The sequence below is a fragment of the Squalius cephalus genome, assembly GCF_949319135.1.
Source record: "Squalius cephalus genome assembly, chromosome: 7".
NCBI classification, from domain to species: domain Eukaryota; kingdom Metazoa; phylum Chordata; class Actinopteri; order Cypriniformes; family Leuciscidae; genus Squalius; species Squalius cephalus.
In genome coordinates, this window is record NC_137128.1 from 34,251,430 (window position 1) to 34,278,558 (window position 27,129).

Below are 27,129 nucleotides of genomic sequence, written 5' to 3' on the forward strand. Positions count from 1 at the left end.
GAGAACAAGGCTTTTACTCAAACCTGAAGCCAGAGAACAAGGCTTTTACTCAAACCTGAAGCCAGAGAACAAGGCTTTTACTCAAACCTGAAGCCAGAGAACAAGGCTTTTACTCAAACCTGAAGCCAGAGAACAAGGCTTTTACTCAAACCTGAAGCCAGAGAACAAGGCTTTTACTCAAACCTAAAGCCAGAGAACAAGGCTTTTACTCAAACCTAAAGCCAGAGAACAAGGCTTTTACTCAAACCTAAAGCCAGAGAACAAGGCTTTTACTCAAACCTAAAGCCAGAGAACAAGGCTTTTACTCAAACCTGAAGCCAGAGAACAAGGCTTTTACTCAAACCTAAAGCCAGAGAACAAGGCTTTTACTCAAACCTAAAGCCAGAGAACAAGGCTTTTACTCAAACCTAAAGCCAGAGAACAAGGCTTTGCCTGAACAGGATATCAGTCCATTTCACTCAGTTTGATCTGTATTTGTTAAGGCTGTTACAGTGTCATCAGATTGAAGATTTTCAGAGTGCTGTTCAGGCTTAACTGGATGAAAAAAAAAATGTAGAAAACACCCCCTATCATGTATTAACTTTAACTCCCATAGTAGCATGTAACTACATGCACTTTCTGTTCTCTGTGTTAGCCTTATTCGGTCACAGGTCAAACCTTGCTAATGTCCTCTGCTTATGCGTTTCAAACCTAAATATGGTTCGGTATTTCTCATCTCCAAACCCATTTGGACATAATGAGTCCAGAAAAATAGCCTCCTTCTTAGCAACTAATAACACCTGTGAAGAACATGCCCTATTAATGTCAGCAATAGGGGCACCAACTGGTTTAAAAATAGAGGAAAAACTAAAAAACAATGTAACTGTACACAAAGCATGTAGTGGCTTGCTGTTTGTGACCCCCTAGACCATGCTGGCAAAATGATGATGTCTTTAGATTCCACATTGTCCTATGAAAAAAAAAAAAACTATGTTCAGATCTCCTTTGACATATCTTTACTTAAAGGGATAGTTCACTTTGAAATTAATTTTTGGTATGTTTTAGCTTACCTCAAATTGTTTAATTTGGACTTTGTGCATGCTGTTTTGAGACCGTGACCATAGACCTGCATTATATGACTGACAGACAAGAACGGTTTGCCCTAAAAATATCAAAATTGAAACTACTCCGGAAAAAAAGACACCTACATCTTGGATGCCTTTGAGGTAAGCTAAAACATACCAAAAAATAATTTCAAAGTGAACTATCCCTTTAAAGAGGTGTATCTGCTGGACTTGTCAACACATTATGCAACTTACCGGCAAACTAGGTTCCCTTAGTTTCCATTTAGGGACTTCAAATAGGTCAGCAATGTGGACATCCATTCCCTGAATAAAATTGTATGTTTTTATTTCGGCTCCCATGTTAACAGGTTAGAGCTTGCACACTGCCTGCGTGACACGCGTCTCAGGCGCGGCTTGAGCCGCGCGGAAAACGCATGCATGCTTGAAATAGAACCGACGCCTATTTTTCACGCGACACGCAAGCGTCTTGGAAGCGTTTCCAAGCAAAATTTAATAGGAAAAGATGTTTATATGACATTTTGACACGAATACATATTAATAAATGTAATTTTGATGTTTGAAAGTGTCTAGGGTTTGACATAAATGCAAATATAAATGCAATTTAAAAAAATATTATTGATTGTCAAATACTGCACCTGTCAATACAGAACGAAATATTCTATAGTCTATATTGCCGTCAACACTGCCCGACGTTGTCTTTGCTTCTATATATTTATGTTTAACATGAAGTATCCTTCCACAACTCTCCCCCCATATGTCAAATATATCACCAATGAGGCTTATCATATGTCACCTAGCAGCAGCAGCGCCGCGCCAGACACGCTTCTGGTGTGCAAAGACATGGAAAACGCCACGCACACGCCACGCAGCTGACACGCAACAGAAACGCCACGCTCACACCACGCAGCCAGTGTGTCACCGGCCTTACACGTCAACACGCATCACACATGACCAGCGTCGGCCAATAGTGAGCCTACGTGGTGACATGTAACACAGACGCGCTGCGCAAAAACACTAGAGGCCCAGAGAGAAGGAAATGAATAGTGGAATAAAGTCGTTATTTTTGTTTACTTTTTGCACACAAAAAGTATTCTCGTCGCTTGATAAACTTAAGGTTGAGCCACTGATGTCACATAGACTACTTTGATGTCTGTATTGCCTTTCTGGACGTGAACAGTATGCTGTCCATTGACTTTAATGGAGGAACAGAAAGCTCTCGAACAAAATCTAAAATATCTTAAACTGTGTTCTGAAGATGAACGGAGGTCTTACAGGCTTGGAACGACATGAGGGTGAGTCATTAATGACATAATTTTCATTTTTGGGTGAACTAACCCTTTAAGATGCATCACAGTTTCATGTCTATAGTGCTGTCCCATGAAAAGTATTTGGAAAAAATGTGAGAGGTGTACTCACTTTTCCACAAATTTATGTGCAAGTCATCAAGGTAAATACAAATACATACATGTCTCCTGGCTGCCTCCTCTACCAGCCTGAAGCACGCATTCCCAATCTGAAAGCACAGAATGTTTTGCATAATTACAATAAAGGCATTAGAACCATCCAAACTCTTTACGGCAATATCCACTTACATTGCTCTCCACCTGTTTGTCTAGCCCCAGGCTCCAAAAGTCCTCCCTTTGAAGACAAACTGGGCCATCCAGAACAACAATTTCTTTTGCTGGACGTGTTCTGTCCAGCACATAGGTCAGCTAGAAATAAAAAAACCTCTGTTAGGAATGAGCAATTATGCATTTATTATTTAAAGCACACCAACAAGCTGTGCATGTGAACAATCCCGTTTGTTTTGGCACTCACCACTTGTTCTTGCTGAGGACACAACCTCTTGGACCACAGTGGACCTTTATTGGCATACTGGTGGTCCACCAGTCCAATGTCTTCTGCATTTTGGCTGCCCTCAGATTCATGGCTATGATCTACACAACACGAAAGTAAATACTAATCATCATTGTCAAGTGTCATGTTTATATTTGCTATGTCACCAAGTAGGATTATTACAATACCTTGTGGCCGAAAGTAGGGCCTTAACTGAGCAACATTCACTTTCTTTATTTTTCCTGACACAGCCACACTTGCCACACCCTTCTCTGTCAGGGATGTGAGGGTGAATGGCCCTTGGTGGAGATCCTGCAAACAATTTCCCTTCTTCACCTTCTTTTTGGGCTCCCCAATTAAGACCTCGTCCCCTGCCTTAACTGAGCACTGGCGAACCCCTTTCCTTTTCTTTGCCTCAAAAGCCTTTTTTTGTTTCCCCTGCGCCTTTTCAATGTTTTCCCGTACCTTAAAGATAAGAATATATTACTATGCAAACATTCTTATTCAAATTGAACAAGTCATCCGCACAACTCTGAACAAACCGTTTCATTGAGGGCCTTGACTCCAGCTAGTTTTAGCTCCAGCTCCTCCTCTGGGTCTGCCAATTCAAAGTCAGAGTCTGTCTCACAGACATTTAATGCCTGTGGTAGACGGGGGTGCCTATTGTACATTAAAAAGTACGGGCTGTACTTGGTGGATCTCTAATTTGAAACAAAAAGTTTTGCATCAAATCACAAAATAAAACTCTTAAAACATGTATGCAATATACGTTATCTAGTTATTTTGAATAATAACCTGTTTTGCAGTGTTTATTCCATAAACTATGGCCTGCAGGTGGATGTCCCAATCATCATGGTGCTGATTTACATATTTTCTGAGAGTCCTCTTAACATTTTGATTAGTTCTCTCATCCTTCAACAAAGAAAGGAATTACTACATGCACTTTAGTATACATTGGCTAAAGTTGACTTTACTGTTTTGCAGGATGTCATGATGGCACACTTACTTGGCCGTTTGACTGGGGATGGTATGCACTTGTGATGGCATGTTTGATGTTCAGCGCCGCAAATATGTGTGCATTAAGCTGTACATAATTCAGACACACATGGTTATTTTCAATATTTGTTGGTCTCAGAAATGACCAATGACCGCTTAAAACAGCGTGAATTGTGATGACGTCATATGTCCTGTGTGAAGGGGGTAAAGGGAGCGGGTATTAAAGACACATACCTCGTTAACAAATGCACGGCCCCTGTCAGTGATGATTTTCCGGACCATACCAAATTTGTAGAGGTTTGACACAAGTGCCTCAGCCACCTCAGTGCTGGAGCCACACTTTAAAGGCTCAGCGATTACCCACTTCGTGAAGAGGTCTGTCACCGTGAGGACGTATTGATGGTCTTTCATAGTTTTTTTCAGTGGACCAATGAGGTCCATACCGACCACCTCCCACGGCTCTTTCACCTGTAGAGATATGTAATATTACCACATCACCTAACTTGTTGCTTCAAGTGGTACACCAAGGTAAGCTCTACCTTAATAGGGTGAAGGGCAGGAGACACAGTCTTTATGGGGTCGTTCTTTTGGCATCTGTGACAGCTTTTGACCTGATGGATACATTTATTATTTAGACCAAATAATTATCTGAAGTCAAACAAAGCCACTAAATCAATTCATTGCCTGAGAGACATAGTGTTAAATTCCATGAAAGTTCCAAAAAAGTACCCAGTCTGCCACATCTGCCTTTATATTATCCCAGTAGTACCCCACAACAATCCGGTCCATGGTCGCCCTCACGCCCCCATGGTTCCCTGTGCCAGGGTTGTTGTGGCACTCCTCCAGGACAGCCCGCCTCTGCTCATCAGACAGCACAACCAGCCTCATGAATTGAGCACTGGGGCCAGTGTAGAATAATTTACTTTCTGTGATAGACAAACAATGTTTGTTAATGTTATGTAATGATTTTGATGCTTTGTTTGGTATTACAATACAGCACTTATGTGCACGTGTCTTTGTTCAGGGATGCAAACATTTGTGGCGAAAAAATCTTGGCGGTTACTATGTCTGACTAGATGGAACGTTACTGACATGCTCACACATGTTAACTAAAACAGTGCTAATATTAGGGCTGGGTATCGTTAAAAAAATTTCGATACCAATACCGATACCTTGACTCCGGTTCCTGAACGATACTTTTTTGATACCAATTTTATGAAATCCATTTTTAACAAGATTACATAACACATTACCTCAGAAAACTTTGGTTTTATTTTGACTCATGCTCCTTAGCCAGTGCACTTTTTTTTTTTTTTATAAAGAAAGAGCTCATGATCACCAAAGCTGAATTTGTTTGGTCAAAAATACAGTAAAACTTGTAACATTGTGACATAGTATTACAATTTAAAATCTTATTTGAATATATTTCAAAATGTAATTTATTCCTGTGATGTCAAAGCTGAATTTTCAAAATCATTACTTCAGTGTCACATCCTTCAGACATATGAAAACAGTTTGCTGCCTAATATTTTGGAAACTATGCTAAATGTTTTCATGATTCTTTGATGAATAAGAATTTCAAAAGAACAGCATTTATTTGAAACAGAAATCTTTTGTAACATTAAGCATGTTTTAAGTTCACGATTTTTATCCCTTTTCCTTACTGAAAAAATAAATAATCTGACCAACACATTTTTGAACGTGCAGTAGGTCATTATTACAATATAAATACTGTCAGAGTGATCAACAAGGTACTTCTTCATTTACCAGTCAAAGACGGAGCAACTTAGGTTACTGCTCTTATGTTTACTCGTGCACTGTCAAGGGCTTCATCATAACGTTATCTGTCGCGGTACCGTCTTTGGAGCAATTATTTTACCGCAAATACTGCATCGCGCGCTGTTGGCATTGAGCCTGGAGAAATGTAGGCACACTTTTGATCGACTTTTCAACATCTTTAGGGTATTGTATAGCAGCTATGTGCTCGCGTCTCATTGAGTTATGTGCGTGGAGAGTTTGTGTGCGCGCGCGTCTCATATTAGGAACTTATGTTTTAGGTGTGTCGTTGTGCATTTCTAATGTATTTGTTTAAGCACCGACTTTGACGAGTTATATCCCTTTAGGTATCGAAATATTGTACCGAACAAGATGTAATTTTTCGATGATAGGCAATTCGGTCGGTCTAAAAAGTTTCGAACGAGTAATGTATTATTTCAAATGCCCACACTGACTTACCTCTTATAACGAAATTTGCAGCCATTCGTGAGACCTTCTTCTTCAATGCCACATCCACTAACCCGTCAACCAAATATTGCCTAACGGCATCGTAAAGGGCAAACTTCTCGTTTCCTCCGCTGAACTCCATTTTCTTTCGCTCTGAGTGAATTAATTCTCGCGGTAAAAATATGCGCATGCGTGGAACAGATCGTGCAGTGTCGTAAATCATCGCAAAATAGAATTATCATTTGCGCATGCGCGTTTTCTACTGCGTCTACTACGCATGCGTAGAACGGATCGTGCAGGTGGAACGAATCGTGTACCCACAGGGACAACCCTCAGATAGGGGGGGTCCTGACCCCCCCGACCCCCCCGCGATTTCCGCCTATGTGTGACTGGTATAGACAAACTAAACGCACCTGTTTCAGTGTTGTTAAATTGTGGATATTTTCATCAAATATCAGTTTGCTTCGTTCAATCAGTTGCATTAACAAAGGACTTCAATGCACTGACGCACTTTGTGTGCCTCACCTGCTCTTCAGATGGCAGTATTCACCCTTTCAGATTTCAATCTGCAAAGCGAAGAAGTGACTGATCACGGGCTATTCGAAATATCGCGAGATCTCCCTCCCCACTCTGTTCGTGACCACGTCAAGGGAACCCAGAAGTTAGAAATCATGGCGGAGCGCAGGAGACACAAGAAGCGAATTCAGGTACCAAATTCACGTAATATTTGCTATCAGATGCTCAATCTTAGATGGCCTCTGCTTGGCATTGTGGCATTTCTCGAATTAGTGTTTTATTCGACATAACATACAGTTGTACAATGATCCGTTATTTTTGCAGTGCTTTCATATATATGGGAGGTGGATTATTTATCAGTGTTTGCGCAATTTTTGCGCCTTTCTTCGGTAATGCAGTGTATCTCTTCTCAGGTATCTAAACACTTATACATTTACTCGATGTATTTGATGTGAGCATGACCTGATTTGAATGTCTCTCCCCTGTGAAGAGTGTGTGTCTGGTGGCACAGCTGATGGAGTTGGCCATCTTAGCTCGGCACAGACTGCTCGGTTTGCAGGCTGTTCTTATTATTAACCAGCTGCTGTCTCAGATGCTTCACCAATTTGACCAAACATCGCCCATAATACGTAACTTCACAACGATTGCACAATCGCCACATATATTTTTATTTGCAGTGTAATTAAACAGACATTTCAACCCAAAATAAAATTTCTGTCATCACTCATGTTGTTTCAATCTCATTTGACTTTCTTTCTGCGTCGAATACTCAAGGACTTGTGTGCCTCAGTCACCTTTTACTGCATTAAAAGTGAACTCTCCATAACATTTTACCTAATATCTCATTTTCCATGAGAAAACGCATATGCAGATTTGAAACAAGTGAGAAAATGCTGACAGGATTTTAATTTTTGGGTGAATTATCCCTGTAAGGCCATTCTCCATCATGATACATTATGTGGATCTGCCACTGATTTAAAACCTGGTGTGCTACCTACTTAGACATCATTTTTGGTCGTAGTCAGAATGCATTTATCATCCCTAAAAAACATTGTTAGGTTGGCAACTCATTTGGCCTTGAGACAGCCACTGTGTGTTCCTGTAATAGATATGGTGTTATGTAAAAGAACTGTGGAGTTTTGAGTAATGACGTGTTGTCTTGATAAGAGAGTCACTCTTCATGATCCTTCCAGCGTGTTGGTTTATGCTCTTATGCAACAGGTTGAAATCCACTGTCATTGCTGGTCAGTTTTCTTTCAGTGCATAAACATGTAATTTATCCCTGTGATGCAAAGCTGAATTTTCAGCATCATTACTCCAGTCTTCAGTGTCACATGATCCTATGCTGATGCTGATTTTCTGCTCAAGAAACCCTTCTTAATATTATTATTTGAAAACAGTTTTTGTTGAAAACATGATACTTTTTTTTCAGGATTCTTTAATGAATAGAAAGTTTAAAAAAAATAGCGTTCATTTGAAACGGAAATATTTTGTAACATTATAAATCTCTTTACTGTAATTTTTGATCAATTTATTTGCTGAATAAAAGTGCCACTGTAAAAGCCAAGTAAATTAAAATGACATTTCCACTCTGAGTGATAGATGAGAAATCCTGCATTACATTTGCTTAATAACATCAATAGGAAACCTAAATCAAATCTTTAGATTTTAAAGTTTCAAGCTAAAACAAGTACTGAATGTGTTTCACTTTAAAGATGCTAATTAGATCAAGTGTTACAGGGAAGTTCACCCATAAATGAAAAGTCTGTCATCTTTTATTTACTCATGTCTTTCCAAACCTGTACGGTTTTCTTTTTTCTGTGGAATACAAAAGAAGATATTTTTAAAAATGTCTGGGTTTTTTTTTTTGTCAATACAATGAAAGTCAATTGCAACCATGACATATTCAAAACATAATCTTGTTTTCCACAGAAGAAAGTAAATCATACAGGTTTAGGATGAAATGAGTTATTATCCCTTCAAGCAGTTTATCTGAAGTCATCAGCCTGTCTAATGTAGTACAGGTTTCACTGAGAGACCACCAAACCGTAATGATAACAAGACCAGGGCCTACTGTAGTGCAAGACCGGTTATTATTTACCAAGGTGACTGAGACAATATAATCCATAAACAGTTGGCTGGCTGACTTTACAAAATCCAAAGGAATATCAGGCAACGTGCCAGAAACTCCCAGACAAAAATACCATGTTTATATGGTCTTCACTCTTCATTGAATGTTTCTCTGAGCCGTGCAGGAGACATTCTGACCAAATAGAGTATGACTGAAGGATTGTGGAGCCTATACTAAAACCTCAGGCTTATGAGTGTAGTTATGCCTGGTGGTCATTCATTACTCAAATGAATGACGTCTCTATAGGCTGGAGGTTTTTTTTTTTTTTGTATAGTGTGGTCACACAAGTAATGATCTTTAGCTTAATAAAGCAGGTCAGTGAGGACTCGTGTGTCTGAATGGAGTCGGTGATTACAGAGCACAGCACATCAGTACGTGGTGAGCTGAGGCTTTTAATTAGTTCACATTCATTGAGTCCATGATCGACGAGGGTCCTGCTGCAGTGCAGGAGGTTCATTTCAAAGCTTTTTCAGAGGGTTAGCTGGATTCCTGCACTGCTGTTATCCTAAATTCTCTTGATATCATTTTTCACTGGAATTAAAGGCTGTAGCTAAAAGGAACAAACCAGCTTTTTGTCATTTGTTTTCCATCTATGAGTCTTGGTTTAGTATCTAGGTCCACTCCCATGGTGTTTCTCAAGTCTCATTGGTCCAGAATTATGCTCTACATATAATAGGGATGCATTGCACATATTACAACTTTTTTAAAAGTTTTGGCCGGTATTACAATTCTATGTAGTTTTGTCTGAAGTAATTAAAAAGTAAAACACTTAAAACAAATTGTTTCAGAAGGTAATTTCAGCATTACAACAATTTGCTGAAGATATCATTTAACAGTGTTATTAAATTATTAGTGTAAAATATGCATGTTAATTATTCCTACAATGATACACTACCATTTAATAGTTTGGGGTCGGTAAGATTTCTTTAAAAATGTTTTTATGCTTCCCAAGGCTGCATTTATTTGATCAAAATAAAGTAAAAATATTGTGAAATAATATTATTACGATTTATAATAACCTTTTTCTATTTTAATATTTTAAAATGACATTTAGGATTCTGTGATGACAAAGCTGAGTTTTCTGCATCATTACTCCAGTCTTCAGTGTCACGTGATCCTTCAGAATCGTTCTAATATGCTGATTTGCTGCTCAAGAAACATTTCTTTCTTATCAATGTTGTTAATAGTTTTTTGGGTTTTTTTGTTGTTGAAACCGTGATGCATTTTTTTCAGGATTCTTTAATGAATAGGAAAAAAAAAAAGCATTTATTTGAAAAATAAATCTTTTGTACGATTTTAAATGTCTTTACTGTCTTTTTTGAATAATTTTTAAAAATAAAAGTATCAATATCTTTAAAAGATTCACAAATTTCAGCTGATAACCAATATGGTACTGAATTTACCTGTCCTATATATTGTGCGTTCTGACTGCATAGCATTATATTTAATGTGATCTGATTGCAGATTCAGATGGACGCTTGTTTAGATCTTCAGCAGACCAGTTTTATTATCAAGTCTTTACAATCTTTATCACTTTTTTCAGGAGGTCAGTGAACCTACCAAGGAGGAAAAGGCGGTGGCCAAGTACCTGCGCTTTAACTGCCCCACCAAATCCACCAACATGATGGGACATCGAGTGGATTACTTTGTCGGTCAGTGCACTCAATCCTGTTTTCTTCTGTGCCCTCAGTATAGGGTTTACATCAAGGCTTCTTTTAAAGACCCCCCTGTGGTAAAAAAAAAAAAAATCAAGTTTTGAATGTTGTTTTCTATGTCTATATGTTGTTTAATATTCCTTAAGGTAAACCATGTGCAAATTCATAAGTCAACACCATTGCTGAGTATTTTCTCTTTAAAACTGCAGTGATCTAAAGACAGTAAAAAAAAAAAAAAAATCGCTAGTGTTTCTTACATCACAAACTACCTTGTAACCAATCACGTCAACGTGTGGGTGGGCTTTAGCATATCATTAACTATGACTTCTTTGAAGCAGTGGCGTCTCAAGAGAAGCCAGGTTATCCCGGTTTGTTTTTCTGTTAATATTACAATTCATGGATCCGCGTATACTAAATGACGCAAGGGTGTAGAGTTACATTCAAGCTAAAGGCATGACGAATTTGTTTTCACAGGACATTTTTTTTAAATATGTCAATTTGGGTAGTAAAGATGAGTTTTAAGGGATACAATTATTGTTGATTACAATTATTACTCCAGGGGGACTTAATTTATTTTTTGCTTCAGATGCTGTCATTAAACCAAATGTTTGTTTTCTGCTCATCAGCCTCTAAAGCAGTCGAATGTCTGCTGGATTCAAAGTGGGCCAAAGCAAAGAAGGGTGAGGAAGCTTTGTTCACAACCAGAGAGTCAGTGGTGGACTACTGCAACAGGTAAACCTAGTCTTTTTCTCTTTTTATGATGCCGAATGGGAATTTTCAGTAGTATTTGATATTGCAAAGCTGTTTATCGAAATTATTAGTTGAGATATGGAAGCTAAAGAAAAATGAAAGAAGTCTCTTATGTTCACTAAGGTTGCATTTATTTGATCACAAATACAGTAAAACCAGTAATATTGTGAAATATTATCAGAGTGTGCAGAGTTGGCATATTAGAAACATTGGTTACACTTTATTTTAAGGTGGCATTGTTACAGTGTAATTATATATTTAAGTACTGAGTAATATTAAGCAACTACATGTACTTACTATAGGGTTAGGGTAGGATTAGGATTTGGTTGAGGGTTAGTTGCATGTAATTTACTATGGTAAGTAAGTAACATATGTAACAAGGACACTGTAAAATAAAGTGTTACCGAAACAATTATTATTATTATTATTATTATCAATGTTGAAAACATTTTTGTGTTGTGGGAAGACCGTTAATATAGAAATCTTTACTGCCACTTTTGACTTGTAATTGAAAAACTTTTCTTTAATTAAATTACAAATGTCTTGTAAAATTCTTCAATTCCATAATTTTGTGTACGTCTCATTTGATTTGATTTTATGAAACATCTCCATTAGTCTGCTCCCATTATATCTGTATTTGAAAATTTGTATTTTGAAAAATACAAATCAACCACTAATTTGAACTCTTCTTACTATTCACAGGCTCCTAAAGAAGCAGTTTTTCCACAGAGCCCTGAAAGTGATGAAGAAGAAGCCAGAGAAAGATGTAAAGAAAGAGAAGGAAAAAGAGAAAGAAAAGGAAAAAGAGAAGGCTAAAAGTGACAGTGGCAAGGAAGAGGAGAAAAAGAGCAAAAAAGACAAAGACAAAAAGAAGGATTCTGAGGCTGTGGACACAAAGAAGGAAAAAAATGTATGACTAGAACATCTGAGAGCATGAGTGCTGTTACATGCGCATATGTGCATGTCATGAATCTTTATTTTGATGGCTTCTTTCTATGTGTTTAGGATGACAGTCCAGGATCTCCAAAGAAGAAGAAGGATGTGAAAAAGAAGTTCAAGCTGGAACCTCATGAGGACCAACTGTTCTTGGATGGCAGTGAGGTCAGGATGAGTAGCATTCAGAAAGTCATATCTAACAGATGCTTGTAAATATAAATCTTGCTTGACGATGAATTGTCATTTGCAGTTAACAACTTAATTGTCTTCTTTATGCTCGTCGTTCCTAACAACGCCCTTCAGCCGTGACTTATTCACGGCACAGCCTGTCGCACCTTATCGCTGTTATAAAATGATTACAACACAATACAAATATTAAATCCAAAAATATGTATCAATGCTACTTTCATGAAGTAAAATCCCTAAATGCCTTCCTTCCGCTGGAAAAAATGCGCCATTTCATGGAGCTCAAATAAAAACAGACTTGGAACCGTTCTCATAGTCTGTCATTATTATATTATTTCCTCACAAATATTTCTTATACTTTTATAATGACTATTATTGTTCATTTTAATATTATTGTTCAATAAATAGTATTTTATTTCATATAAATAATATGCCGTAATTTGTATTGAAAAAGGGTCCGTTAGTGATTGGGTTTTTCGACTTCAGTGAAAGTTCAGGAACAAGATGCAACGAGCTGAACGAGACTTTTATATTGAAAGGGCCTGGAACAAGGTTGTAAACTTTAAACAACACCTTATAAGATACAATTGACAAATGCATCGACTAGTCACGGGGAATCCCCTTAACTGTTAAAGGGAAAAAGACAAAGATATAGCTTTCCTCAGCAGTCATTGCAACTTATTTTTTGGATATAAGCTTGACTAGAAGAATGAATGGTATATCAGATGCAGGTAATACACTCGCTTGGTTGATCTCTCTCTCATAATACTTGTACTTATTACACAATACATAATACATGTAATAATAATTTCAGCACTGGAGCATGACGGTTCACTTTTCTCCAAATTGTTCCTCAAACCACTCATCTACTGTCATGCCTATGAAATGAAAATTTACTTTAAACTTTTTAGCCCTCTAATTCTTATGTTTTTCTTCAAATAAGAACAAATATATGTTTGTTGCGCAGTGATACACAGAACCGTTGGGTGAAGAGCTCATAGTCGTGCCTATCTTGGTATAATTTATATACTATAATAGTTTTTATTAAAAACTTTTTTTATATATATTTTAACAATATCCACACTAGTAGCATAATAATTATTTTATTTAATTATTTACCTTAATATTTAATAATAACATTGTTAATATATTAGTCTTTCTTATCATCTTAATATTATTACTGTTGTTATTTATTTAAAATAATATAATTCAATTTACACACTGATGTTTTTAGAACCCAGCCAACCTGACTATTCTATTCTATTCTTTTCTATTCTATTCTATTCTATTCTATTATATTATACTATATTATATTATACTATATTGTATTATATTATACTATATTGTATTATATTATATTATAGACTTGTGTAGCGTAATATTATAATATTCATGCTGGCTGGGGCATTGTTATTGTGTTGTGATAAAATGAAAATATACTGTTATAGATTCTTCATGTCTTTTTTTTTTTTCTAATGAAAAAGTTCAAACATTTGTCTTCCCTACAGGTTTATTTCTGGATTTACGATCCAGTCCACTTTAAAACCTTTGCCATGGGATTGATTCTAGGTAGGATCTCTTCTTCTACAGTGTCTGTCGTTTGACTGGCTCCAGTCCTGATTCAGAGCGTTGTGTGTGTTTGCAGTCATTGCCGTCATCGCAGCCACTCTGTTCCCTCTGTGGCCTGCTGAGATGAGGGTTGGTGTGTATTACCTGAGCGTGGCAGCAGGATGCTTCGTCGCCAGCATACTACTACTGGCTGTTGGTACGACCTCAAGACTTTACATTCTAGTTGCAATTTGATATCGTCTACCAATTTCAAATGACATGTTCCATCTTTTCTCATCCTCTTATTCCTTTTTTCCCTTTCGTTCAGCTCGTTGCATCTTGTTCCTGATCATCTGGCTGGTGACCGGCGGCCGCCATCACTTCTGGTTCCTACCGAACTTGACAGCCGACGTGGGCTTTATCGACTCTTTCCGGCCCCTCTATACGCACGAGTACAAGGGTCCCCGCTCCAGCTCCAAGAAATCCAGCAGCGAGAAATCTGACAAGGGCTCGGATTCCAGCAAAGCGCAGAAATCAGACAGCGAGGATAAATCAGACAGCGAGAAGAAAGACGGCGAGGAGGAAGAGGATGAAGACGAGAATAAAGAAATGGAGGCGAGCGGGGAAGCGGGCGCAGAGCGTCAGTCAGACACAGACAGTGACAGGCGAGAGGACGAGGGCTCGCAACACAGCAACGGCAACGACTTTGAAATGATCACTAGAGAAGAGCTGGAGCAGCACACAGAAGAGGAGGAGGAGGAGGATGAGGAGGAGGATGAGGAGGAAGTTGACGAAGAAGAGCAAAGTGAGACAAAGCCCTTGACTGTTCAGACTTAAACGTTTTCCTCACACCGCACACATACTCCCATGCTCCACGTGGACCTGCTGACGTACTTCTGTCAAGTTCAGAAGATGTTTCCCATTTCTGTTCAGGCTGAGATCTTCCTCTGTGAAAACAGACAGGCTTAAAGGATAAACGAGAGCAGGAAATGGCTACGATGACAATGGAAATATCGCAAAGGCTGTTTGGTTTCCCTGAAAATGCTTTCCCCACTGTGGATGCAACAATGCAAGTCTCCCCAAGCCCCATGTTTCTCTGGTTCCTTGATTTTTCTCTTTTTCCATGTTAACTTTATCTAATGTCAAGCGTTTTGTTGTATAAACATGTTGGTAGTGTTAAGAAGGACTGAATCGGTCAACTTATTTTTTACCCACATATGAATGTTCGCTCTCCAATATAGTCTGAAAGATTAAAATCTGAAGTTGAAGGTTTTTTTTTTTGCTCTTTCCTTTTAGATACGTTGGATAATTTGGACGGACCAACATATTTTGTCTTAGATATCTATCGTTTCAGTCATAAATGTCAATGGCACTTGACCTGTGACATTTCTTTGAGGAACTCTGGGAGATCTTGCTAGGTTTGGGACGAGAGCTGTATTTTTGTGCAATTGACACGGTCTGCCACATACATTTCTGCAATCACGTTTTGTGACCCTAACGAGAAATAGTTATTTTTAGTGAAAACGGAGGGGTTAATAAATTGAAGCAGTATCCTTGACTGTGGTAGGCAGTTATTTAAAACCAAACTTCATTTGAGTCTTACGTCTGCATTCAAAAGGGGAAACTACATCCACATTCGTGCCAAATGATGCGGGATATTGATGCTTTTTTCATGTACGTTTAAATGATGACCAACTTACTGATAAGGAGTTCAAACATGTCATGCCGTAGCTCGTATATGTCCTCTAGAGCCAATCACATCTGTGCACATCTGTTCTCCCACCTGGTGTTCAAAGTCCGAGGTTGACAAATCGTACTTCCCCGAGCGGCTTGTGGTCCAAAATAGTTTGTTAGTTCGCATTTTAACAGGGCCAAGGTCCAATGCTATCTTTCCGTAGGGTTGCTAACTAATTGGCTAGAGTATTATTTTACATTAGCTGTTTCTTTGACTCATACTGAGGATGATATTTAAGAGATAAAATACAAATGTATCATTTATATATGGATTCTATAAATCTACCAGAGATGTTCATGCCAGCAGTTCAGGTTCAGCATGAACTGTACTCTATTTTATAATGTCAGACACACAGGTTTTTCATTTCACTGCATTTTGTACTAATACTAAAACCACCAATTGTTTTCAATGCTGAAGACTTCAGAAAGAATGCAGCAAACATCTGAGTTCTAGTGGTTGTCGAAAGCGCACAAGACGAGATGCTGAAAAGGTGTTTTTCCTATATTAAAAAAAAAACTAAAAATCATTGTTAAACGCATCTCTCAAAATTCATGGTCATCTCAAGTTGACGAGGAGCAGGGAAAGCCCTCGTGCCTGAGAGAACGCCTCTCTCTTTCTCTTCATCAAATGTATGAATCTTTAACCACGTCTGTAAGTAGATGATCTTGTCAGTCGAAACCCCAGAGGGGTCACACTTAGTGTTCCTGTAGAAATGCTATGTATGTTTTCAATATTCTGTCATTGACTTTGAAGACCTGGATAGACTGGGCATGACACAACGTGTAACTAAAGACATGTTTTTACTTTATATGTAACTTCACTCACCTTTTTTCTGTCCCGTTGTCTTTATGAGAGAGAAAGATGCTGATATCCCAGTTTTGTTTTGTTTTTGTTTTTTGTTTTTGCAGGAAGTTTCATTTAACATTAGGTGACTCGTGTAAAAATGTAGTTATATCATTTATAAAAAATTTAAATCTCATCTTTTTTATGTGGCCAGCATCTTCAACTAACTAATTGTATGTATTTGGATCAATGTTGAGGATTGTCTTTTTGCAGTATATGGAGAATAATTGAAGTGTCTGTCAAAAACTATCTGTATCCTTTCATTGCAATAAAAATATAGAACACAAGCAGTTTGCATTGCTTTATTGAAAACTGTCACAAGCATTTCGGTTTTTATAATATATTTCACACAAGCTATTATAGTTTTTAATATATGTGTAATTCTATTCCATTGCTCTGCAAACATAGAAGCTTAATAGTCAAAAACAATTACATTTATTCCATTATACATAAGATTAAATACAAGATTGTACCACTGCAGGATTGAATGGTACATTTCAAATCTTGAGCATGGAGTAAATTTAATAATAGTCCCTAAAATATAAGGTTATATTCAAAAGGATAAAATAAAACGTCAAGATAAAATGAAAACTCTTTATTGAAATATTACAAACCAGACAAATGCATGTCATAGTATCTCTTATTTACATCAAAATGTAAACGGCTTACATTCAGCAATACCAGTTCTTATGCAATAATGTGATACGACCTAGATAACGGATTAGTAATACATAGTGAGAAATGCAACAGTGCATTTGTAAAAATGAACAAATTACAGCTTACGTAGCACAAAAATTAAACAAGTGATGGTGGCTTAAGAAATGCAGCCTGTGTCACCACAGGGAGGACCTAGATAAAGGATTAGTAATACATAGTGAGAAATACAAAAAGTGCATTTGTAAAAATGAATAAATTACAGCTTATGTAGTGCAAAAATTAAACAAGTGATGGTGGCTTAAGAAATGCAGCTCTGAAAATGCAGTGTATGTGGCACCATCCTGTGTCGCCACAGGGAGGCTACAACGTTCCTTCTCAAGATCAACAGACGGCCAAACTGACAAAGAGAAAAATGAGAACACTTGATTCATATTCATAAAGGCTCTGCACAGGTTAGTCAATCTGAATGGCAATCGAACAACAGCTAAAGTGAGCTACAAGAAAAAGCCTTCCAAACCGTGTTTAATCTTCGTAGTTGAATGTACAATGTGTCTAGTAGAGTGCACAAAACTGATTGCAAACACAACTGACAAAGAATGACTTCCTATGCAATTCATTACTACACAAGAGGAACTACTGTTGTAGCAAACCATATAGATAGCCCAACTCATGTCTGTGGTAAGTTTAGTCAACAGCTACGTTGTTACGAGTTGAACACAGATGCACTGTAAAACACATCAAAATCAAAGTTATGCTCATGGACAAATTACATTTCCAGCTATAACGTGCATGTCCAGTTTTCCTAAACAACTATTTAAACATGGATTTGGTATTAAAAAAACTGTTCTAAAGTAAATTGGATCAGTTACTCTTCAGCATGTTGTTAATTATGAGAAGCCGTTAGCTACAAAAACAAAATGTAGGAAACTGTCTGCATAATGACATTTAGCAATCATGCATCATCTCTTAAACAAACTTTTAGATACCGATAAATTACGAGTAATCCAGGCTGACCTCTAACTAGTTAATGTGTTATTTTTCCAGGTAGAACATGAGCACTTGTGAGCTATAATGAAATGAATCTATGAATATGAACATGAACAATGTAATGTAAATATAAAGAACCAGTCAGGATGGAAATCTGAATTCATTTGGAATGTCAACAGACTGTGAGAACACTTGGTTTTTATGGTGGTTTCAGTTCTCCGTTTCGGAAGAGTCACTGACATCTGTTAAACGTGTTTGCTTCTTGCGGACGTTCCAGTGAAGACACTGAGCCAAACTGTCAAACCAGTCGTACACCAGATCGTGACAACAGATAGAAGGAACCGGAAAGCAAGAGGTCGTGATCTTAATGCTATGGGGGAAAACAAAACTCATGATTAACAGATACGATTGTTGTGAGAGTTCAAGTGATGATTTAATCTAAACTACCCGTTTTCTGTTACTATACAATGAAGTCAATGAATTCTTAATGAAAAGAGGGGCAAACTGCATTTGAACTGTACAAAGGCTGAGTGCTGATCCCTACTGATACTGTTGATACTCATTTCCATAACTGTAACACAGCTGTTGTTTTATCACTGCATTATGTGGAAGGTAAAATTTGTTTGATTATTGGATTGTATAAACGAGTGTCACCTGTCACCATGCTGGATTTCCTGCCTCTTCCTGCCATCAAATGAGACCCAGGCTGTGTTGCGAGCATCAGGCGATAGCGTTATCTGCAGAATAAATACAGTCTGTCGTAAGATAACACCGTTCTTCTGAAGATGAATAATGAATAAACCAAAAAAAACGCAAGTTTGCTTGGTAAATGTAGTCATTCAAATGGCTAAACCTTGGCAAAATGTCATTCTCACCATGAGCTCCACGCCAGCGGGCACCACTATGGGTCTGAAAGAGAGGGAGTGAGGGCAGATGGGGGTCACCATAATGGCAGGGACATTGGGATGGATCATGGAAGCTCCCGCTGCAGCTGCGTAGGCTGTGCTGCCCGTGGGGGTGGAAACTATTACACCTGCAAAGAAACAAAGCCACATATTTACATTATTTTCATGGCAGCTGGACTCGTCAAAGCAAAAAAAGACCATAATTTACTGTGACCTGCTTGGGCTAGAAGAAAAAAAACGAATCAAACACTGGCTGCGTTTACACTTGGCATAAACATGCGATCACCGTGATCCGATCATAAGTCACAGTGCGTTTACACCTGTCCACATCAAGTGGCTTCTGTATCTGGATAACAGATCGGATCTCGCATTCCGACAAAAAATTGTCGACCAGGCTTTTGTCGACCTGAAAAGTGCAAAGTCGACCTGAAGTGGTGGGTTTTCTTTTACAGTTTTCAGTTGGGGGACATTTTACAAATCTTGCAAAACCACACAGCTCTCAGTTCCAGAGAGAGGAGGGGGAATAATGACAATGGGCGGGGTTTTGTGTGACGTCCACCTGTGAATGCAGACACGATGGCTGGATTGCGTTTACATTACACCGAGATCCAATAACAATGCGTCCTCGACTACCTCCGAACCTGGACACGCTGATCGGATAACATTCCGTTCAGAAGCGCGTTTACGCTTGTCTTTTCAAAGTGTATGTGGACAACATCAACAACAGGTCGCCTGTTAATGGCAAGTGTAAACGCAGCCTTAGATGAAGTGCGTCTAAAATAAGCTACACATATATTTTTTATGTTTTTGAAGTGTCTTATGCTCATCAGGGCTGCATTTATCTGATCAAAAATACAGTAAACATTTTATATATATATATATATGATTGTTATATTGTCTTTTTTTCACTGCAGTTTTAAAGAGAAAATACTCAGCTATGGTATGTTGACTTATGAATTTTAGAGCATATTTAAAAAAATACCACAAACATATAAACAACATTAAAAACTTGATTTTCACCACGGGGTCTTTAATTTATTTTATTACTGTGATGGCAAAGCTAAATTCTCAGCTGTCATTATTTCAGTTTTACATGATCCTTAGAAATCATTCTAACATGCTGATTTGCAATGTTGAATGTTTGCAATTATCAATGTTGAAAACTACTGCACTGCCTAATATTTACATGGAAACCGTGATACATTTGTAGATTCTTTGATGAATAGAAAAAATAAAATAAAAAAAAAAACAGCATTATTACAATGCATCTTTCCTATCACTTTTGATCAATTCAACACAACTTTGTTGAATAAAAGTATTAATTTCTTAAGATAGATAAAAACTGGTCGGGCCAATCTGTGCTCACCGTCTCCCTGTACAGATGTGATGAGACGTCCATCCAGGTAAAGGTCAACATTGGACAAGTAGGATGAGGGTCCTCTGTCCACCACCACCTCATTCAGCACCTTCATACACACACATAATATCCATGACACAGATGGTGAATGGATGAATTACACACAAAAGCAGGTGTATTTCTGCACAAATCACATGCCACTCTGGCATCTCAGACATAAGAGCAGGTTGTCAATGACATCATGTTATTGCTATGGCAACTGACAGACCTATCACAGCTGTTATTTTCAAATAACTCCTATTATGTCTGTCACCATGGAAAATGTCTCTAAACAGTCTTGAAGGACAGAAAAAAAAAGAAGAAAAAAAAAACAAACTAATTTTACCATCAAGTGTAGAATTAGACTGGCCTAAACAGTTGTTTAAGCTTCTTTGGCCTAAAAAACTATTTTTTTATTATATTCAAAGAGTGCCCTTACATGGCAGACATTCATGTTTTTTTCTTGTGCAACAAATTTCAAGATCTGCTTTGAGGACATTTTACTTGTCTCCTCAACCCTTATAACAATTTATAGTTACAACTATAACTAATGTATATGAATGCTGCATTCTAAAAAAAGTTGTAAGTTATTTTATGGCTAGCTAATAAATTGTATATTCATTGTGAGCAGGTACAGGTATATGCATTTATATGTATACATTTATTTGCCTATGTTTGTGGATATGCATGAATAAGTACTCTTATCATCCAAAAGTTTAGGGTCAGCAAGATTTTTACCAATTGTTTTTGAAAGTCTCTTATGCTCAACAAGGCTGCAAATAATTGATCAAAATACAGTAAAAACAAAAATATTGTAAAATATTATTAATTTAAAATAGCCGTTTCTAATTTAATATATTTTAAAATGTAATTTATTCCTTTGATGGCAAAGCTGAATTTTCAGCAGCCATTTATCCAGTCTTCAGTGTCACATGATCCTTCAAAAATCATTCTAAAATGCTGATTGTGTGCTCAAGAAACATCATTATTATTCCCATTTTAAAACAGCTCTTTTAATTATTAGTAATGTTAATAAGAAGACAGCAGTCGTGGGGTTGATTTATATTATTGTGAAAACTGTAATACATTTTTCTTTGCAGGATATTTGGAAGAATAGAAAGTTCAAAAGAACAGAATTTGTTTGAAACAGAAATCTTTTATAACATTATAAATGTCTTTACTGTCACTTTTGATTAATTTAACACATCCTTGCTAAAAAAAAAAAAAAGTATTGATTTCCTTAAATAAAAAAATAAAAACATTGTACCAAATAAAATATATACAAAGTACTAGGTAAAATGGCACGACAAAAAAAAAGGCCCTTAGCTTGTTTTATGGTATCCCCCTTTGTGTCATGTGACTGGTAGACACCATATCATCAGATTTTTTTCCAGTGTCCTAATTGGTGGATTGCAAGTTTGCATTTTGTCAGTGTTTGTATTTAAACAACCTTTTGTACTTTTTTTGCCCTGTGTGCCAAAATGTGTGGGCAAATAACAGACAGACTTTGTCTCAAGCCCAATGTTTTGATTGAGTGCTGCGTTACCTGTAACTGCAGAGTGATTTTGCCTGCCTCGTTATTTATGTGGTTATGAGGCACTATTCCGTTCTCCTGAGTGCTGAAGAGCTGCTCGTCCCTCTGGAACATGCCTTTCACCACCTTAACTTTCAGACGACTGCGCAGAATGATGGCAGCATTACCTACAAGATCCAGACACAAACACTTCAGATAACAAACAACACGCTACTAAAACAAGTTTGTCTAGTTTCAAAGATGGAAAATATAAGAAACTTTCAATCACTCTACCTTCAAAAACTTTATCCACCTCTGTTTTAAAGGACTCAAACTTAAATGGTGTGAGAAATCCTAAGGAACCCAGACGGAAGGCCATGACCGGGGGAACACTGCCCTTAAACAAATGAGACAAAACCTGGGATGGTTAAACCACATTTGATTCTTAAATCGATCTCCAACTACCTTTTGCATATCCAAATTCTCTCAGCTAATATGGAGCACACAGAGACCATCTAATGGAAAGCAGCTGAGAATGATCTAGTAGGAGATTCTTGTGCACAAACAAATGAGAGAGAATACCTGGAAAAGAGATGACGCATACAGAAGAGTCCCATCTCCACCCAAACAAATAATCAGATCAATGCAGTCTGAGATGTCGTCATACCCTGTATGAACAAACACAATGATGAATCGCTCATTTTCCTAATGCACCTACTCCATTATTGGTTAATGGTGTGTCAGGGTCATGTAAATCCTGTTACTGGTCAACCTGCCGACAATTCACTCATACCTTCCCTGAATGTGCACAGCTGATTGCGGATGGCTGAAAATGACTCATCCTTCATGAGAGAGCCATCGTCCACAACTTTCTTCTCCACATAAACCATCAGATGTTTCTCCTGAAGGTAGAAATAATTTAGATCAAATTTGTATAACCAAATCTAAACATAAATCTTATATAATATAATGAAAATAAAAGGGTAAAAAATAGCACCTGTAGCTTTAAAGACAAAATCAACAACTAGCGTTGCTTTTAGATTGGATTTTGTGTAACCTACCTCCACGAGAAACCTGCAAAGCTCTTTGAACGGCTCCAGCAGGGTCTCGTCTTGGATCTTTCTGATGATCAGGACATTGAGTGGTGGTTTGCTCCAGGTGAGCCGCTGGCTGGCTGGATCCTGAATGTGCCTGCGGGGAAAGTCGACAGAGTAGGCAAACATTCTGAGAGTCTGCACTGTACTTCACACAGAGAAACACTGCATGTACTTTGTACACTCATTACGCAACTTACAGTCATGGTCAAACATTTTGTAAGCACTGTAAATGTGGACTTCTGCTTTTGGTTTCTGGCAGGCAGATCTAGGATCAGATCATTCTTGATATTGATAAATGGGGGGGGGGGGGGGGAATTAAAATAATAATATTTTCACCAAATAATAGGTGTTATGACACATTCACTGTTTTTTTCTTCTTACTTTGTCAAATATTTAAATAAATCTTTAATACGCACATTTTATTTATTGTACCAAGGAATAACCAAGCCTAAGTAACAGCTAGGTTTCTATAATTTCAAAAATGTAATGTTGCATGACATCCAGAATAAGTCATTTTTAGATTCACTCTAATCATCCTTATTGACACAGAAATATGAAGAAAATGTGAAGGCACAACATCAGATATCAAACCATAAAACCCCACATTACCCTCTGCGTGCGTTTTGTCCTGAGGGGTGTAAAACAGGCATAGTGCTGGAGGGCTTTTGGAAGGGGTCCGTTAGAAAGTTCCAACATGAACGCTCCTGTGACGGTAGCAGCAGTACCCGACTGCACTGCAATCCAGCTCCACCCAAAAAAAAAAAACGCCCTCTGGCACACAGGGTCCTATCACTTGTTTGTCCAATCCTTTGCTTGACTTAATGTTTAAACAGTAACAAGGGATGTGACCTCACCTAAAGGAGACCTGTCTGCGCTTACTTACATGACTGAGGTCGGGTTGGGAAGAACACAAGCTTTGGGTCCAAAGTGAGTAGCAGGATATGGTCCATGTAGAAAGTGCCCTCGTCTGGAACAAACAGACATTTCACTTCACATTTTTATCTTTAGAGTTTAACTGATCTACATCAAATGGCATGTTATATACCTGCATCTATCCCATCTTTTTGGGCAACTCTCGGCAGTGTCCTCCGTTGATGCAGAGGCTTCTGATTCGTGCTGTTCAGGCAATCGATGTACGCTTCCCCCAGACAGGTGTTCTGGACAGTCCGGCCTCCGAAGAGACCTCTTCACCTCTTTCCGTCTCCTAGGAAGTTTCCCCTGCCGCTCCTGCTGCCTCTGTGACCGCTTAGATGAACCATCCTCCTCCACCTTTCTGGAGGGCAGCTCGTCTTCCATGCCTTCAATTCTTACGGGGAAAAAAAATTCAACATTATTACAAGAATCAAATAAATTCTAAAAATGAGGTGGAAGACTTAATTGAGCCCCCTCACCAGGGGTCTAGGGGTTGATCTCAGCCCTGCTTTAAGATATTGTTGATCAAAATAGACATTTTGACATGCATTACAAAACAATGGCTTGTGTGAACAGATGAATCAATATTCAGCTGGTGTCATGTGTAAATACATTTTTATGTATATGCCCTCCCTCATTCAGACACTAGTATTTCACAACTATTATTTAACTAATTTTAACACCATTCTATTATTATTATACATTTAACTTTTAGTTTAATTTAGAGACTACATTAAATATATACATAATTCGCCATATTGCAATGCAATTTAGCACAAACTAGGTGATTTAAGGTGTCAAGGGGTGAAGACTTTAAAATATACTAAAATATAGTCACTTTAAACTGCAACACTAAAACCTTAGTGTTGATGAAAATAACTCCATGGACATGTTATTTGTCAACTAACCATGTATTTATTTACCATGAATAGCCAGCAAACGCATCTGATGTGTGCTGCACAATACGCAAAGGCAGATTTACTCATACTACTAAACATGCAAACTATCAAGCTACTAACAAGGGTTTTGTTGTTATTAATGCGTACAAGGTGCAATTGTCTTAAATAGGTTAAGCGACACGAGACATTGCACTGAAAACACACATCAGTAGGATCATATCCATCGCCCAAAACTTCCCTTAAGTTAAGTTAGCCGCGCGGAGCTAACGTTAGCTAAACAGACACACTTCCCCAGCGCTTACCACACAACAGGAAACACCGCGAAACTTCCCTTTTGGACTTTACAGTATTTCACCACATAAGAGGTAAATTTAATACACTAGACCGCGTTACCTTGACAGCAATATTATTTCTACTAAACCACGCTAAACGGCTTGTTAATATTATTTATTATGGGATGTCCACAATGACATCACGAGGCTGACACTCTAGTTGCTGCGCAGAATCTCTGAGAAGCAAATGAAAACTCTTATCGCCTTGATTAGATCGTTTATACTGTCTATGGATTAGATAGCCTTGATTAGATTGCCTTAATTAGATTGCCTTGATTTGCTTCATCGATTTTTTATTTATTTATTTTTGCTTTTTGTGTTGTTTTAATACATTTATTTAGTCATGCTGAAAAAAAATGCCCTTTATGGACAACCTGAACTCAACAAATCAAGAAGAAGCCTATGTATGCTTGCTATTCAAACGCCTATTGTGAACTAGGCTACACCTCACAAGGTTTCTCGAGTAGGCCTAGGCCTAAATAAACATTACAAAAATTAAAAAGACATTAATTTAATCTTGTCACATGATAAATTGTATTACTTAGTTGTGTAACTGGGACGATTACACAAATGGATACTTTTCCAGGATGAATAAAGCAAGAAACAAACAGGCGTGGTCTGTAGTTTTTCATTATTTCAACATGGGTTGAATATCATGTCAATAGCAGCTGCACTTCTTCTGTCATTTCACTCGTTAACACATCCGTCTTCCAGTGACGTTCTGCTTTTGCAATGAAACCGTACATAAAACCAATGCAAAAACAGCTGATACATTAATATTATCTTTACTTGTTCGTTGTTCCTAGGATTCTGATATATTTAAACTGCTTTATAACGTTAAAAAGGCTACTGGCAAAATGTCTGCAATAGTAAAAAGAAGAATTTGTGTGAATATTTTTATAAATAAAACACTGCATGGCCATCAATTGGGGAAAAGTGATTATTGGGTGAAAATAGTAGTAGGCTGTTTACCAGCAAGTGCTAATTGGGCTATGCTAACCAGTCAAGAAATGTTCCTGGATCAATATCTTTTGTTGATCCTGGAACATTCCTGTCCAAAAACATAGTCCTAACCCTGCTTACCACTAAACCTATTATTAACCCAACTTACCCCTGAAGTCAGAGGGAAAGGAGAGATTAATAAGAATGGTGCAGAAGCTCCAACACTGGTTTTAAGCCTTAAAATGATCTGTAAACTTATCCATGATGATTGATTGGAATGTTGTTCCTATCCTAGGTCAACAAAGATGTTGATCCTGAAACATGTTATTGGTAAAAACATATTCATCGTCTTGTGTTCGAATGTTTGTTCCAAAATACCTTTTTTTTAAAACCTGTTTTGAGTTCTGAAAGTTAAAAGGTTTGTTATCTGTTCACTTTAAACCACCTCTGGTCAAAAAGTGAATTTAAGAATTTAAGCAAACCATGATTTTATCTCAAAACCTTCTCATTAACACTCTGTCTTGGGCTCATTGGACAGCCATAGAAGGATTGAGCTGCACCTGAATCTTGTAAATTGTGACCAGGCACAGCAATTTTAGCCAGGGATGGAGACAGAGCCATTAGTGTGTAATTATGACCAGCGTATAATCAGAACAATCACTCATGATACATCCCAGGTTTAAACATCATTTACATTTACATCTATGCATTTGGCAGACGCTTTTATCCAAAGTGACTTACATTGCATTTCAAGTGTAAGGACCACCCATTGGCCCAACGACGGAATCCAACGGCCTGGCGAAGGTATAATGCGCATGTCTTTTCAGAGCTCCAGTGAAGTTCACTTAATTTATTGGAATTTAGTTTTAGTATTACTTTAGCTCTATGCGTAATTTGACTCCAATTTCAAATGATAATCAAATTTAGATCAGGTTTCTGATTAGAAAATAATCATAAATATTGATTATGAATTAATTTAGATCTTTGATTATTCTGATTATCCCATACTTTCAATTATTCGTTCATTACGGACCTAGTGTCGGTTTGAGTCGTCACGTCGCGAATGTGAG

At 37.6% G+C, this 27,129-nt stretch overlaps 3 protein-coding genes across 4 annotated transcripts in view; 1 reads left to right on the plus strand and 2 right to left on the minus strand.

Annotated features, from left to right (window-relative positions):
• LOC307162334 (uncharacterized protein) overlaps window positions 1–2,577 on the minus strand; it is a 5,473-nt gene extending 2,896 nt beyond the window's left edge. The window contains exon 1 of the mRNA XM_079877583.1: window positions 2,530–2,577. The gene's annotated coding sequence lies outside the window, so the exon portion shown is untranslated. The remainder of the gene's footprint in view (window positions 1–2,529) is intronic.
• A 3,823-nt stretch (window positions 2,578–6,400) lies between these two features.
• Window positions 6,401–16,367, plus strand: sec62 (SEC62 homolog, preprotein translocation factor). The gene is made up of 8 exons (XM_079877405.1): window positions 6,401–6,826; window positions 10,310–10,418; window positions 11,048–11,153; window positions 11,874–12,081; window positions 12,177–12,272; window positions 13,802–13,862; window positions 13,939–14,058; window positions 14,170–16,367. The coding sequence occupies exons 1-8, from the start codon at window positions 6,656–6,658 to the stop codon at window positions 14,676–14,678; spliced, it is 1,380 nt and encodes a 459-aa protein (XP_079733531.1). The 5' UTR covers window positions 6,401–6,655; the 3' UTR covers window positions 14,679–16,367.
• Window positions 16,368–17,339: 972 nt separating this feature from the next.
• nadkb (NAD kinase b) lies at window positions 17,340–25,287 on the minus strand. 2 transcript variants are annotated; one of them, XM_079877403.1, is made up of 12 exons: window positions 25,088–25,287; window positions 24,020–24,280; window positions 23,858–23,941; window positions 22,939–23,068; window positions 22,671–22,779; window positions 22,460–22,545; window positions 22,172–22,274; window positions 21,911–22,065; window positions 20,335–20,434; window positions 18,939–19,096; window positions 18,718–18,800; window positions 17,340–18,433 (listed from the first exon to the last, which is right to left on the minus strand). In XM_079877403.1, the coding sequence occupies exons 2-12, from the start codon at window positions 24,268–24,270 to the stop codon at window positions 18,274–18,276; spliced, it is 1,419 nt and encodes a 472-aa protein (XP_079733529.1). In that variant the 5' UTR covers window positions 24,271–24,280; window positions 25,088–25,287; the 3' UTR covers window positions 17,340–18,273. The 2 variants fall into 2 exon arrangements, with proteins under 2 accessions (XP_079733529.1, XP_079733530.1); XM_079877404.1 differs by lacking the exons at window positions 23,858–23,941; window positions 24,020–24,280; window positions 25,088–25,287 and adding an exon at window positions 23,584–23,755.
• Window positions 25,288–27,129: the final 1,842 nt, after the last annotated feature.